This window comes from Protomyctophum parallelum, assembly GCF_964188405.1.
Source record: "Protomyctophum parallelum genome assembly, chromosome: 6".
NCBI lineage: Eukaryota > Metazoa > Chordata > Actinopteri > Myctophiformes > Myctophidae > Protomyctophum > Protomyctophum parallelum.
In genome coordinates, this window is record NC_139701.1 from 4,551,244 (window position 1) to 4,568,051 (window position 16,808).

At 45.4% G+C, this 16,808-nt stretch overlaps 1 protein-coding gene across 3 annotated transcripts in view; it reads left to right on the forward strand.

The window, feature by feature from the left end:
* negr1 (neuronal growth regulator 1) overlaps nucleotides 1-16,808 on the forward strand; it is a 343,508-nt gene that overhangs the window by 228,900 nt on the left and 97,800 nt on the right. For all 3 annotated transcript variants that reach the window (XM_083766947.1, XM_083766946.1, XM_083766945.1), the window contains exon 5: nucleotides 15,026-15,146. In XM_083766947.1, the coding sequence (XP_083623073.1) occupies nucleotides 15,026-15,146 (121 nt within the window). The remainder of the gene's footprint in view (nucleotides 1-15,025; nucleotides 15,147-16,808) is intronic.

Sequence of the window (16,808 nt, forward strand, 5' to 3'; positions counted from 1 at the left end):
ATTTGAGTGTATATAACCCATTCTGACCTGAGATCAGATTCTAAAAATGTCTTCTACATCCTGACAGTTTTCATTCTGACCTGAGATCAGATTAAAAAAATGTCTTCTATATACATGTATATACATGTATCAGTTGCTCTTCGATTTTTCAAAAATAGCAGACCTACAAGCTCGTATCGCGCCACTCGGTGGCGCGATATGAGCTTGTAGATCTGCTATTTTTCAATAGGTAAAGCACGACATGATGCTGACACCAAAATGGGTTCCTGTTCAGAATGGAATAAACAACCAAATGATTCTCCACAGAGTACTGCCTTGATCAGACTGTGGCTAATTCAATTACAGATCCACCTTTACTCTCCGTGTATTTCCATGATGAATGGAGGAGGCAACTGTTATCGTGCGGGCCCAGAATGATGGCAGTCATCCAGGAGGTCGTGCTGGAGGAATCATATTATTGCCTGAGAAGCACCGCTTTGGCTACATAAGGATATCTCAGCACTGATTGCAGCTGATGAAATGTGATCTCTGACCCAATTTACATATTCATCATCCCGCCGTAGGTGGGAAAAGGCTCACTGCACAGTTTGAATCAAAAACATAAATTGTGGTGTCTATCTACTGTAGGTACAGTATGTGCCTGAGTCGGAGGGGATGAGCAAGCAGGAAATCAGTGCAGAAGCATCTCTGCCTGAGATTTAAAAAAATGGAATTAATGAAGCGCCCTCAATGCCGTAATATAATTTAACCCATTCTGACCTGAGATCAGATTCATACGAGGTTTCCGCCGGACACACACTGGTCTGATTAACCCATTCTGACCTGAGATCAGATTCTAAAAAAATGTCAGTCGTTCTTCGATTTTTCAAAAATAGCAGACCTACAAGCTCGTATCGCGCCACTCGGTGGTGCGATATGAGCTTGTAGATCTGCTATTTTTCAATAGCTAAAGCATAACATGATGCTGACACCAAAATGGGTGCCCGGTCAGAATGGGTTAATGGAGGGGTTTAGACCAAGTGGTTCTCAAAAAAATAAATGTCAAGGACCCCCAAATTGATACGTATAGGCTGGTGAAAATACCAGCGGTCGGTCTCATATATAATTATGGGCATATCGGTGGAATGGGCAGGTCTCTAGTCTAGAGACAACCGGTATGCCTACAGTTTGGGCATATCGGTGGAATGGGCAGGTCTCTAGTCTCTAGACAACCGGTATGCCTACAGTATGGGCATATCGGTGGAATGGGCAGGCCTCTAGTCTAGACAACCGGTATGCCTACAGTATGGGCATATCGGTGGAATGGGCAGGCCTCTAGTCTAGACAACCGGTATGCCTACAGTATGGGCATATCGGTGGAATGGGCAGGTCTCTAGTCTAGTCTAGACAAACGGTATGCCTACAGTATGGGCATATCGGTTGGATCGATGGTTTGGTCCATCCGACCAACTTGACGCTTGAGTCCTCTGAAATGCGTGGTGGAGCCATTTGATGAGATTTAGTGTCTCAGACCCAAGATTAATTAATAATGAATTGCATTTTTATAGCTGCTTTTCCAAAGTGCTCAAAGCGCTTTACAATGGTTCATTCATTCATACATTGGGAGGTGAAGCGGCGAACAGTCGACGCCAGCGTCCTCACTTCCCACATTCACACACCGATGGTGGCAAAGCTCACACCGACCAACGGCAATGTAGGGTTCAGTGTCTTTGCCCAAGGACACTTCGACATGTGGACAGGAGGAGGAGCCGGGATTCGAACCTCCGACCCAGGGATCATTGGACGACCTGCTCTCTACCTCCTGAGCCACAGCCGGCCATGAGATCTTAGAATATTTTGTTATCTATTTTGTCTACAAAATTCCGTGTTGTGGTAGCATGGGAGAGTTAACGGGCAAACGAAAAATAACAGTTTAACCAGCAAAATTAACCCGTTACGGGTCCATTTTGGTTTCATTTTACACTCTCAAGAAAGAGTTAAAGATCTATAACCCATTCTGAACGGGCACCCATTTTGGTGTCAGCATCATGTTATGCTTTAGCTATTGAAAAATAGCAGATCTACAAGCTCATATCGCGTCACCGAGTGGCGCGATACGAGCTTGTAGGTCTGCTATTTTTGAAAAATCGAAGAACGACTGACATTTTTTTAGAATCTGATCTCAGGTCAGAATGGGTTCATCAGGACCAGTGTGTGTCCGGCGGAAACCTCGTATGAATCTGATCTCAGGTCAGAATGGGATAAAGACCTATAACCATGTGGTTACCAACTCTCGCATCATTTAGCCGGGGACCTCCTGAAACCCCCTCAAGGGTCCCCGCGGACCACTGGTTGAGAACCACTGTGCTAACGTGCTAACGTAGATGATAACTGACAGCGCCCTACACACTTTGAGTCAGACATGGTGAAATCGTTGACCTCCAGACGTCCCTGTTTCATGATTGGCTGTCTGTCACATTGCCTCTGTCTGTCTGTTTCAGGTGCTCTGCTGCTAGGCTAATGCCACTTAGAAAATGCACCAGATGTTTTGTCTGTGTCTCTCTCCATCCCTATAATAGCAGGACAGCCGCTGCACAAACATTCAATATGTATAAACGGGAGAAATGAGCTGATACCACGCTCTCACACACACACACACACCACAGATGTTTGGAATACTGATGCTATTTGCAAGCAGGCCCCCGGAACTCTTTCTCTCAAATCGCCCTTTTCTTCATGTTGGCACGGAGATGTGTTTTGATACCAAACTCGGGGGTTATGTTATGTAACGGCTCTATCAAGGAGCCCAGGCGACTACTGAGACTAGAACCAACTTCCCTCAGATCTTTGTGAAGTGAGTTTGTCTGTGAAACTCCCATGATGCAGCATGGATGTTTAATGAGTAATAACAGGCCGTACAAAAGCCTTTCGACCTTGTATGTTCTTTTTGTCTGAGGCGTTGCTATCTCTGGTACACCGGCGTACAAGTTTGGTTTAGGGCGCAGCTGTGAGCTTATGTTGCTGCTTCTGCTGTGTGAGTGTGTGCGTGTGCGTGTGCGTGTGTGTGTGTGTGTGTGTGCGCATGTACGTGTGTGTGTGCGTGCGTGTGTCTGTCCGTCCTTCCCCCTCTAGCGCTCTCTGCCTTCTTTCACGGTGAGATTCCACTTTCTGCTGCCTCGCCGAGCGAAGCTGTGCCCCTGTATGCGCTTCCCCAGATTGCCAGCCATTTGTGTACGCTTCCCTCCCTGTTGTTCTCCTGGCTTATCCCAGCACCCTGCAGCGCTTATGGCCCCCGAGAGGAAGCATATAGGAGCACCTCACTTTTATTTCCTGCTTACAGTATAATTGGCAGACAAAACTGTAATCATTTTAATCCATTTTGACCTGAGATCAGATTCTAAAAAATGTCTGTTTGAAAATGACAGTTTTCTGAAAAAAGCTATGTTTCTATGTCAGTCGCTCTTCGATTTTTCAAAAATAGCAGACCTACAAGCTCGTAGCGCGCCACCGAGTGGCGCGCTACGAGCTTGTAGATCTGCTATTTTTCAATAGCTAAAGCATAACGTAATGCGAACACCAAAAAAGGGGTTCCGGCCCAAAATGGGTTAAATTAATTATGAGCATGCATTAAAACGACAATAAGCAATTACAGCCCGGGTATATTGATAGACTTCTGAGCCTTGTTAATATGCACAGGGCTTAATGTGGACACTTCAAATGCTTGACGTCGCCCTGTCTGTCTCTGTTGGGTCTAAAACGCTGTCGTTCTCTCTGTGTGTGCCTGGTTGGTATGCCAGCCCTGCCCCTGGTATAGATAGATAATACCCACCAAACATGGCAACTCCCACACACTCCCCTCACAGAGCTGTTTGGGGAAAGTCGTGACCGTCTCTATCGTATATAATAGGCTTAACCTGTTTACTTGTGGTCAGGAGGACTGCAGCTCACATGCCGTGCATGCTAATGACTGCACATTGCACAATATTACAACATCTGAGTAATGACAACGAGGTAAACTGAGATGGCGTGTGTGTGTGCGTGCGTACTGCGTGCGTGCATGCGTGTGTGTGTGTGTGTGTGTGTGTGTGTGTGCGCGCGCGTGCGTACTGCGTGCGTGCGTGGCACGTGTCTTTAGATTACATCACTCCTCTGTGCTGGCAGTGGTTGAGTAAACATATCCGCTGCTCAAATCAAATCTAGTGTTTATTTTCAGCACATTGTCTCAAGTATTCTACAGTAGAATGTGTGTAGCCGCATTTTGTGATAATTTTAACTATCTACTGATATACACATGTATGTACTGGGGCTGACATTTCAAAAGAGATTGGCTTTCCTAGCGCCGGTGGATTCTGATCCAATCCCATGAACTGAGTTAAAGCCAACAGCCCCCAAGCTGTTTGGATTTAAATCCATCCATCTATTTTTCTCCAAAGCTCTTGTCGTGATGCGTCTGAAGCTCCGAGAAATGAGCGAAATAACCAGCTTCTGTTGAGTACAATTCTCAAGTCCATCTTTAAAACCCACTGCTGTGATGTCTCTGACTCGGCTGTGTCGACTATCAGCCATGTAAAGTACCTAATGCAATTTAGATAAAAAGAACCAATATGGTAATAAGTTCTACACAAATATGGTAAATGCTCATGCTCCATGCATTGCAGATACTGTAGACATCTGGAAAGTGCTTCAAGTTAAGCAAGTTAAGTTTTCATTTTTAAATAAGGAAAATACATCACGTCTCAATCAGCATCACTTCCTCAGGCAGCGACTTTTAATAGCGAGCAAAAAAAAAGCGTTCACATTTGGACGGAGTTGTGAACGAACGGCACATATTAAAATGTTCTATACACGATGAATCACTGATTATCTGATAACAAAAAAATAATGAATACTCAAATCTCTGTTGATCAATAAATAATTTCACCATCAAAGCTGCGCTCTGCCCATGACGACAGGCAACATGCCTGCTGCAAGTGTTACATAAGACTATAACTTATAACATATTAATATGGACATGGTGCAATTTGACATGCTGGAATCCCATAAGGTGGTACAGTACAGTATAGTACAGTATGTTAATGATATTTACATCCTTTCTGATCTGATAAGAAGGGCAACGGGAGGGCTTTCATAGCCTCGGACCACATTCTGTGTCAAACGCAGGCAGTGGTTACTGTGGACCCATGTGGTCCCACATGTTAAGGCAGTTATTTATATTCCATGCATTGTATGAAGTCACGAGTGAATCACACAATCTCCCCGTAGTAGCCGTTCTGAATAGAAATCCTTAATGAATTAACCCATTCTGAACGGGCACCCATTTTGGTGTTAGCATCATGTCGTGCTTTAGCTATTGAAAAATAGCAGATCTACAAGCTCATATCGCGCCACCGAGTGGCGCGATATGAGCTTGTAGGTCTGCTATTTTTGAAAAATCGAAGAACGACTGACATAGAAACATAGCTTTTTCAGAAAACTGTCAGGATGTAGAAGACGTTTATAGAATCTGATCTCAGGTCAGAATGGGTTAATAAATCTTGGCCGCGGAACCTTCCCTGACTGACAAAACGGAGGACAATGAGGCCTGCAGATGGCTGACGGAGGAAACAGCGTCTCTGTGTGTAAGCTGATAAGTCATGCACTGATGAGCCCCTTTCTTAATTGCAAGGAAAACTCATTTTCAAATCTGGCTGAAGAGGTAGGGTTATTAATTGATCTTTTAATTAAGCCATTCTGACCGGGCACCCGTTTTGGTGTCGGCATCATGTTATGCTTTAGCTATTGAAAAATAGCAGATCTACAAGCTCATATCGCGCCACCGAGTGGCGCGATACGAGCTTGTAGGTCTGCTATTTTTGAAAAATCGAAGAGCGACTGACATTTCTAGAATCTGATCTCAGGTCAGAATGGGTTCATCAGACCAGTGTGTGTCCAGTGGAAACCTTGTATGAATCTGATCTCAGGTCAGAATGGGTTAAGCCATTCTGGGCGGGAACCCCTTTTTGGTGTTAGCATTATGTTATGAATCAGAATCAGAAGACGTTATTATTGCCATGACATGTAAACATGTTAGGGATTTGGTTTGGTTGGGACAGCAGACAGTTATACAACATTAGGACAAGTGCAAAACAGGACAAGACAGTGCAAAGAATAGTGAATAAAATAAAGTGCAGAGAGTTCAAGTGATATCAGTTCAGAGCACAAGTCAGTCCATTCCACTCTGAGTGGCTTTAGCTATTGAAAAAATAGCAGATCTACAAGCTCAGCTTGTAGGTCTGCTATTTTTTGAAAAATCAAAGAACGACTGACACAGAAACATAGCTTTTTCCAGAAAACTGTCAGGATGTAGAAGACATTTTTTTAGAATCTGATCTCAGGTCAGAACGGGTTAAAAAGCTTGCCCGGGGTTGTCGCGGTGAACAATAGTTTGCTATTGAATAAATCATATTCTGTTTAGAAAACACACCAATTAATCATTAATACAGTTGTCGCGTGAGGATTGCTTAAGGCAAAACTACTCAGCTTGTGTGGCTTGAACGTTATAAAGGCAAAAAGCTTTCTGAACAAACCTGCCTTGTCCATTAATATTAGATGGCGGTTAAACGGCGTATCCATCATTTATATGCCGGCATTCTCTCTGGCTTTGTGCAGAGCGTGTTCCGTCGAACTGGTCATCTTTGTTTTGGTGACAAGGTCTGCATAATGTAAATGTAATGGAAGTCGCTTTATGATCGACCCTCTACTGGCCATTTGTCACCTAGTGGGGCCCCCTGCCTTCATCTATTCTTCCCCCAGCGCTGTGCTATTCCTGGATCCCCCCACACACACACACACACTCCCCACCCTCTCCACACACATACGCACTCTCATCCTGATTTCACCCCTACCCAACTCCCCCCCCCCCACCCCCATCTGCTGGAGTTCACCATGACTGGAAGCATGATTTACCGTTGCCTCTACAGCGTTCTGTAGACACTAAATTACCTGGATTATTGGGCCTTCATGATTTTTAGTGCTCTACTTTGCATTACTCTCCAGGCCCCCTGACGCCGTATTGCAAAATATATGATGATGTAGGACGTGCCAGCAGGTTCAAATTGGACTCACTAGATTGGGCTGGGATTTTATGGCTGTGATCAGTCTTCAACGGAGCCTATATACTGCCAAGGCACTCAAATTGGGAGATTTTATATTATTGATATGCATATAAAAAAGATTCGGACCTCCCGTGACATTATAGCGAGCATCTTCTCTTCTCTCTCCAGCCCCCAACAGATTTCCGGCAGGTTGTGTGACACTGTTGAGACTGAAGGACAATTATTATTCACACCCAAAACTAGCTTCAGAAGCCTTCTTGTCCTTTTGAAGAATGGATGTTTTTTTTTTTTAAGTCGGGTGACCTTTCCCTACGTGTGCTTAGTAAGCTGGAATATTATTGTATGTCATCCGAGAGAATGTCTAAAATCTATTCTGCTAATCTATTCTAACTAATCGTGAAAAGAAATATCTTTAGAGACTAAAATGCACAGGAATCACCGGACTCCAACCGCATTAAGCCAACTGATAACATAAACAGACTGCATCACACCGGCTCCCCCCCCCCCCCCCCCCCAAAAATGAAATAAAACAACTTGAAAGGGCTTAATCTTTATCTTTATCGCTTCTGGCAGGTACACATACAGTACAGGTGCACTGTACATGGCCACAGACAACTCGCTTTTTCCATCCTCTTATACTTTCAACATGAAAGTCACAATTCCGGGGGTGTCGGCTCCAAGTTATCGACACAACTGCCCATAAGGCCACTGTGTGTCCGATGACGCTCCAGCGCGACAGCCAGCCGGGTCACTTTGAGCTTTCAGAGGGCCCTGGTATAATCAATGGCAACCGCACAATGACACCAGAGGAGGATTACAGGGGACTCTCTAGCGAGCCGGCATCGCACATTGATTTTTGTCATACTTGTTATATTGGCTTCTATCTCTCTGTGAATGCGGTATAGCCGGGCTTTGTCACAGGCTCTCTCTCTCTCTCTCTCTCTCTCTCTCTCTCTCTCTCTGACTTTCACGTTCTCTCTGCTCTTCCTCTGAGCGATGTGTTGTGGATATCGTCGCAGGTTGTCTCTTCGATTAGCGCCGACCTCTCGTAGACGGGGACTTTGTGAAGGATGTTATTACAGTGGTGACCCGAGGCGCTCCTCTTATGTTTGTTTTCACCGCAGGGTCACGGCCGCAACGCGCACACGCACACGCACGCGCATGTGCACACGCGCGCGCACACGCACACATGCGCACGCACGCACACGCACACGCACAGTTATTTTTGGAAAAGAGATTTGTTGTTGACGGAGAAAAAGAAGGCGACCGAAACCAAACCTCTGGGGTACTCCGGTACGTTAACTAAGTATAGGGTTTAAGTGGTTTTAAGTGGTTTTAAGAAGCGGGCGGGGGGGGGGGGGGGGGCCAGAGGGGCCTATACTGTAGCTGTAATAATGTTTTGTTGCTTATGGCTGGCCTGCTGCCTGCCTCTACTGTAGCTGTAATAATGTTTTGTTGCTTATGGCTAACCCTGCTGCCTATGCTGTTAGTAATTAAATAGAAGCCTTTCACTGTGAGATACAACCAGCTGGCACGTTAAAGCTCCTGAGAGCCCTCGGCACCTCAGCGCTCATAGATTACCTAGAAACATGGAAGCACAGACATGCTATGCACGGTTGCACACACATACACACGTACTTACAAAACACGCACACACACACACACACACGCATGCACGGCACGCAGCCACGCACGCACCTCTATACAGACTGCCAGTCAAGCCCTACCAATATCACCCAGTATGCTAGCAGCGGTCCCCACAGTGATGAATGGGCCAGGAAAAGCCCCTGTTGTCACCTGCCCGCTTGTTGTTACACCATCACAGGCCCACGATCCTTTCTGAATCCATAGCCAGGTAAAGGTATAGACGCAGAATTATAACCCATTCTGACCTGAGATCAGATTCATACGAGGTTTCCACTGGACACACACTGGTCTGATTACCCCATTCTGACCTGAGATCAGATTCTAAAAATGTCAGTCGTTCTTCGATTTTTACAAAAATAGCAGACCTACAAGCTCGTAGCGCGCCACTCGGTGGCGCGATATGAGCTTGTAGATCTGCTATTTTTCAATAGCTAAAGCACAACTTGATGCTGACACCAAAATGGGTGCCCGGTCAGAATGGGATAATTGGCATATATGCAAGGACGGGGGGGGGGGGGGGGGGGGGGGGAAACAACACGCCACGTGTTATATACCCACAATTGTGCCAGCGTGCTCATTAGCAGGCCGGTGGAAGGTTGGTGGAAGTACATCTATCATCTAAGACGGAGCTGTCACCTTCAACGCGCCTCTCACACATGATCATAGAGCGCTGGTAACAAACGCTCACATGTATGTCTTTCACCTTCGCGGCGGATCCGATGCGTCCCACCTCATCTATCTAAGTGGACGACGGCTGGAGGTTGGCGCCCATGTTGTTTATACACCAGAGTGCTGTCCCTTATTATTGCATTCTATCCGTGGATGTGAAGTACTCAAAGTGCTTTCCAAGACACATGCGTGGGTTAGGGCACAGCAGTAGGGACAGCAGTAGGGACAGCAGTAACCCATTCTTTTTTTTTTATATATATATATTTTTTATCCCACGATTTTGTAACCCATTTTTCACCCCTGTGTCAATTATCTAATGTGATCCTGGGCTCTACACACCCTCCACCAACCTGGGGAGAGCAACGGACTTGAACTCGTGCTTCCTTCATGCCTGAGTGTCCAAGTTGCTCCTTTACACCTGACAGGGGGGAGTTTCCCTGGTTGGACGTAGCGCGTGGAAGGAACACGTTATTCCAACCAGTTCCTTTCCCCTCCATCAGGCGCCCCGGCTGGCAGTTTAGAGACCAGGATTACTGCATGTTTTTGTGAGGGTACCTACCCTAGACCTTAATCCACCCTATACTGTACAAAGTACATGCAATTACAATTAGTTTCAAATCAGGGTTTTAAGACTGATTCATCAATGTTTAGTGACTTCAATTAAACAATTATACTCCTATACAATTGATCCTACACTAAAATATGATCAACAATACGCACTACCCCCCCCCCCCCCCCCAGTGAGGCTCTTAACTGTCAGGAGAAAAGAAGCTGGGGTATCGGAGGAGACCCGTGACTATCTTCATCCTCCCAATGACCTTCTGTGGGGATTTGCAGGGATGGACGACTAAGCAGGGGAAATATATATTTATTTTACTTTTTGGGGGGAGGGGCTCGGGGGGTGTTCAGTAGCTTAGCTTAGTTATTATTTATCTCTGTACCTATCACATGCAAGCAAAATAACTCAGATCTTATGTTACTTACTTTAAATCTGTCATATTACCCAAGGAATATGATCTGTGGTCATGACTGTTACTGTGTCTGCCTGATCCTGGGATATCTTTCAGTGAAAATCTCAATGAAAAGTATAAATATAAACATAAACAATACGCACTAAATACACAGCAGTACAACCAACGAATGACAGCAAGTCTAATCAATCTGAATGAATATATTAAGTCAATGCAAAAAATAAAACAATAATACACAGATGGATGCCTATTATCACAGACTTAAAGTATAATAGCTTTCAGGGACGTTGCAATGAGTGGAATATAAAATGGGGGCCGCCGTGGAATCTGAACTGCCAGGAGATGAAAGGAGGGAATGAAGAGGAGCTGAACAAGGGAGTTTACTGAGCTGACCTGTTGGTGACTTTGGGAGCGTCTCAGGCAGCCAGACGTGACCAACCAACAGAGGATCTGCACTGGTTCTCTTCCAGCTTGCAGTGGTGGTGGTTGGGCTGTTGTTGTCTCCACCAGGCCGAAGGCATGGGGGGGAGAGTATGTTTTGCACTCCGTCCGTCCGTCCGTCCGTCCGTGTGTGTGTCCGTGAGCAGCTAATCTCGGCCACCGTTAACCCGGTCGATGCCAAATTTTGCACACACACTCCCTGGATGCCAACGATGAACCTCTGCCCCAAACTTTCCAGAACGGCCTGTTATAGCGCCACCAGGAGGCCGCTTTGTGCAAAACAAGTTTTTGCACAGTACACCTACAGATTTTGTCCAAACATCACGCAAATTGGTACACAGTCTCTCTAGAGCCATTCAACGAAACGGGTCTTTCAGATTTCTCAGACTCCATCCTGATTGGTTAAGATTGGCTTCCAAAGTTCACAGGAGTGCTCAGTTTCAAACAGATGTCCTACATTCCTATCCTGGTGGAGACCTGTGCCCAGAAGGGCACTTTTTCTAGTTTGGTTCTGTGGACCTTCTTTCATGGAGGCAGAGGGGGACACAGTGTAGACCTTGTGGTGGTTGGGCTGTTGTTTGGTTCTGTGGACCTGCTTTCATCGAGGCAGAGGGGAACACAGTGTAGACCTTGTGGTGGTTGGGCTGTAGTTTGGTTCTGTGGACCTGCTTTCATCGAGGCAGAGGGGAACACAGTGTAGACCTTGTGGTGGTTGGGCTGTAGTTTGGTTCTGTGGACCTGCTTTCATCGAGGCAGAGGGGAACACAGTGTAGACCTCGTGGCAGAGAAATGCATAGTAGTGTTGAATTCGTCGACTATTTAAACTATGACGAAAGATGTTCGTCGACTACTTTTTTTTAGTGACGAAAACGAAATAACAACATAATAAAAACTATACGTGGAGAGAAGAGATCCAGTAGTACTAAAAGACAAGTAATTTTATGTTTGGTTGTGCAATATGGTTGCGATATGATTTTACATTATGGAATATTATAGTAATATTAAACTACTCCTTGGCTGAGGTACACCTGCAGGTAGGGACCCCTGGGTGTGAATACAAGGTGCAAATAGCTTCGCTTGACAGAGAACACTTTTGAGGCATCCTACTTGGAAAACTACCTGTCTAGAAACATGCATGTCTGTCTAATTTGAACATGTAAAAATAAATTACAGTGCTCCTTATCCTTTGATTTTTTTAATTAATGATGTCATTATATTTCATTAAGCAGCTGTCAATTTTTTTTAAATTTGTTAACGAGTACCTTGCATGGCTTCCGCCGCAATCGGTGTATGAATGGGAGCATGTAATGCACAATCTATGTAAAGCGCCTTGGATAAAGGCGCTATATAAATGCACCATTTACCATTTACCATGCCAACCCAGTCAGTTGTTTAGGAACAAAGTGGTGGATGGACAGATCAACCAACAGTCATTGCCACCCAAGAGCCCCATCGGCTCATAGCAGGCTAAAGCGAGACACCTTGCTACTTGAGCATGTCATAGAAAAACCAGAGGAGTGTAACTTGTCTAACCCATTCTGACCGGGCACCCATTTTGGTGTCAGCATCATGTTATGCTTTAGCTATTTAAAAATAGCAGATCTACAAGCTCATATCGCGCCACCGAGTGGCGCGATACGAGCTTGTAGGTCTGCTATTTTTGAAAAATCGAAGAGCGACTGACATTTTTAGAATCTGATCTCAGGTCAGAATGGGTTCATCAGACCAGTGTGTGTCCGGCGGAAACCTCGTATGAATCTGATCTCAGGTCAGAATGGGTTCATCAGACCCAGTGTGTGTCCGGCGGAAACCTCGTATGAATCTGATCTCAGGTCAGAATGGGATAATAACCGGAGGAGAAAATATATTCGACTCCCATAAGAAAAGACCTTTTTCATCCATGGCCTCCCGAACGGATTTGTCTCTGTCTCCGCTAACTCGCGAAGGGACGAAGGCTACACGGACTCATGCCGGCCGGCCGCGCCACCTTGGGGAGACTGTGCTGTACAGGACGGGTACAGCAGAGTCCTCGTCGAGGTCATCCCAAGAGGAACATCTCCCAAAAATACTGTACAAAATACTGTACAACTGGTACAGAATGGTTTGCGGGAGCCTTGGAAACCCCCACCCCCTGGTCCACTGACTGGCATGTGGTTCTTAAAGGCTCAATTGTCAGGGATATAAATATTCCATAACTCACTTTCTGACAAGGCATGCATGGCAATTTATCGCTAGCTGCAGGGCGCTCTGTGGGCAGATGGACTCAGAGGGGGGCACAAGAAATAAATCTAATGTTTAGGTTTAACGGAGTCAGCTTACAGCATTATCATCTATATATATATAAATGTAGCAAGACTTTGAGGATATGTGTCCAAACAAGACCTAGAAAAACGAATTAATGCTTTCATTTCCAGTTTAGTTACTACTACTGCTCATTCTGTATGCTGCAGAAGTTTTAACAAGGTCAAAGAAAGCTGAACATATTAAACCAGTTCAGGCAAAATACTTTTTTATGTTCACCTCTGCCTTTTAATTTCTGCTAATCATATTACTTACTTAATATTGTTTTGATTATGCTTTGGCTTTTCCTTAATCTTTTTGAGTGGTTGCAACCCTTAAACCCTTAGATCTCCATATATGGAGCTGACCTGTTGTGACATTCCATAATGTTGATCCACCCCACCCTCCCCATCGTATTGGTACATATTCATATGGACTAGAGACACTACTACAGAAAACAGTAGCTGCTATATGCAAACTGCACACTACTGTAGATACAGACATACAGACTTATTAGTCGGAATTACACAAGTGAATGAAAAAGATTTTATTCCTGATTATGGACATAAGAAATGGCGAGACGAGAGAGGAGTCGTTCCTTTTGTCTGAACACATATTGGATTCAGCCAAATGCTTTTGTTTGGGAATTCTTTATAATTTCCTTTCTTTTCAAGGCAACGTAATAATATTTGAAGTACAATTGGCCCGGTGTTGCTCGAGAAAGTGTTTAAAGCTGCCTCGATGACACTGGCGAAAAAAGATTTGCATGTTTCAGCACATGAAAGAGGATTAATTTTGCATTCACAGGACCTGCCTTTGCCATTGAGTCTTTGAACTTCCATTAAGCCATTTTGGGCGGGAACCCCTTTTGGTGTTAGCATCATGTTATGCTTTAGCTATTGAAAAATAGCAGATCTACAAGCTCATAGCGCGCCACTCGGTGGCGCGCTATGAGCTACGAGCTTCTAGGTCTGCTATTTTTTTTTTAATCGAAGAGCGACTGACATAGAAACATAGCTCCTTCAGAAAACTGTCAGAAAACTGTCAGGATGTCAGAATGGGTTAAGCAATTTATCACCATGCAATGCAATTCATTCCATTTTTTACTAACCCCGAGGATGTATCCCCCCCCCCCCCCTCCCACAACCCAGCTATATGTACAGACTTCACAGTGTACTGTATATGCTAAATGTGCACACTGACCACAGCGTCCAGTCAGTGTAGCGTGCATGTTTCAAGTGTAAGGCACCCCGTTATCTTCACTGAGCCCTGCCTGACATAAAATGTACATTCTAAAACGGGTAGTCCCAATACTCCATTCTGATTGGCTGGTTACCGTCACGTGACCGGTGTAAATTTCACCGATAACCCACTCCTTCAATCACTTTGTATCAAACTGCAGCCTTGTAGCTGAACTGGGGAAGGGGAGCGCTTGATTGCTTGACAAACACATGCCGTGCGGGCGTCTAAGCACCGCCCGGCTCATATGACTGTGAATGTGTGGCTCCAGGCAGCCCCGTAAATACATCAAGCGCTATTCTCCCGTCACATAGGCTACTTGCCAAGCACAACAAGGAAGTGTTTTGGCTCTGGGTCGCTCGCTCTGGTGGCGCAAAGCGTAGCTACTTTTGTGAATTTAATAGTTTTAATATTGCTATATGTTTGTAACCGTTTTAGAAAAGCAATAAGCCACTCGAGGCCCCAGCTTACCGGGTATTTTACACTGGCTGGTAGAAGACCCTCCGCTGCGCCTCGGGTCTGCCTACGCTCCCAGGCAGTGTAAAATACCCGGTAAGCTGAGAGCTCTCGTGGCTTATTGCTTAAGTATTCCTAGTTCCCTATACGCGTTTATGCATCTGGTTTTATGTCCTTGTTGTCAGGCTCTCTCTCGTAACCTCTATCCTCTTCTTCTCCTCTTCCTCTTCCTCTCCTCTCTCCCACCAGTTGCCCCTTCTATTCATGAGATGAAGAGCCACGGGGTGGGCCTGGGACGCACGGCTCTGCTCCGCTGCGAAGCGGCCGCCGTGCCCGTCCCCACGTTCGAGTGGTACAAGGGCGAGAAAAGGTGAGAGACGAGAGAGTGGATTGCCTGTCCTTATCTTGACATTTACCGCTGCATCGTCAGCGACTCAGCGCCATGCAGTCCACACAGAGGTCCAACGCCGTCCACATGCACATGCACACGCAGCGCCATGCAGTCCACACAGAGGTCCAACGCCGCTGTTGGAGGAGTGCAAGGTTGGGTTGAACGGGGGAATTGTTTATTTGCCAATACTAGCATTCACCCCGTTTTATGAATTAGGTGTGTGAGATGGGTGGGTGTCATTATTAGGACAATACAGTGAGTGCAGGGCAAGTTGAGAGACGTGTAAAATACAGAGTATGAGAGATTTTAGTATGCTTTTATGTGATTGACAACTTTATTGAATTGTGCTGAAACCCCCCCCGCCATGCCCGTGGGGTGTCCTACTCTCCAAGCAGTTTAAAACAAACGCTTCACAAACACAGGTCTTATTTATGACCAGCATGTTATGTTTGTTGTTGTACAGAAAATGTGCTTTTGATGGGAATCCTTGCACACTTACTGTAGGCTACTGTGATGTACTTATACTGTACATCAACCATTGCCACACACCTGGTAAGTTTCAAAGGAAAAGTCCATGTTTTCTCACACCATTCGATAGTGGTACAAGTACGACTCCTCTGTCCCTCCAAGAGCCCTCAAAAGTGTTGTCTGTCAAGCGAAGCTATTTGCACCTTGTATTCACCTTGCAACGCTAATGAAATGTTTGCGCAACTCTAACAAGCGACTTAAATTATGCATCGCATATACATCAATCAGGGTTGAGTTTGAGTGTTGGTTGTGGAATTTAAAAAGCAAATTACCTCCATTTAGCCACTCTTGGTGAGCACAATTTCAATCATCCCCTCACACTGTGCTAATTGTAATTATGGGTTGAACTCAGTTTATTTGAATTGCTAAGGAGGCTTGTTGCTTCTAGAGTTTCTTGTTTCTGTGTGTGCTTTCTTTTTTCTTTTTTATAAAGCAAAATGTGTATATTTTCATTTGTCGTCTAGAAAAAGATCCATGAGTGCACCATACCTGAGAACGCATGAGTAACGCCACTTTAGTGGAGGACCTTTCCATTACCTTTTACCCATTCTGCTGAATTGCTGTTGCAAGCATCTCTCGCTGTGCATTTATAGACTGTGTGTGGCAAATAATCTTTCTTTTGAGGAGTCTTGAAAGGCAGAGTATAAAGGGCTGTTTTCACTGTGACAGAGAGGAGATCCACCGCCTTGCTTTATGTCATACTGGGGGGGGGGGAGAGCAAGCTGGCTCGCCGACTTCCTGCCGAGATCACCAGTGGCTGTTCGACTAACATTTGAGGAGGCCACAGTGGGAGAGGAGGAACAGCAGATGCTTGGAGATTTGCTGGACATAAGGTCACATGTCGCGTCTCCACTTGGGAGTGCTTTCGCGGCACCAGTGGTACCGAGCTAACGGTCGCAGGGGGGCCACAGCCCGGCCAAGATACAAACCTGGCCTCTCCCTGGAGGTTTCCTATGGTTAGATAACGGATGCCAAGTCATGGCATTAACAGCACAAACAACCTCGGCATGTCATGTGCTCGCTCCATAAATAACATGCAGCAATGCAGCATACATACAGTATGCTCTTTACTCGACAATTAGGGACGTTGCGTCATCGCGGCACAGATGCCAT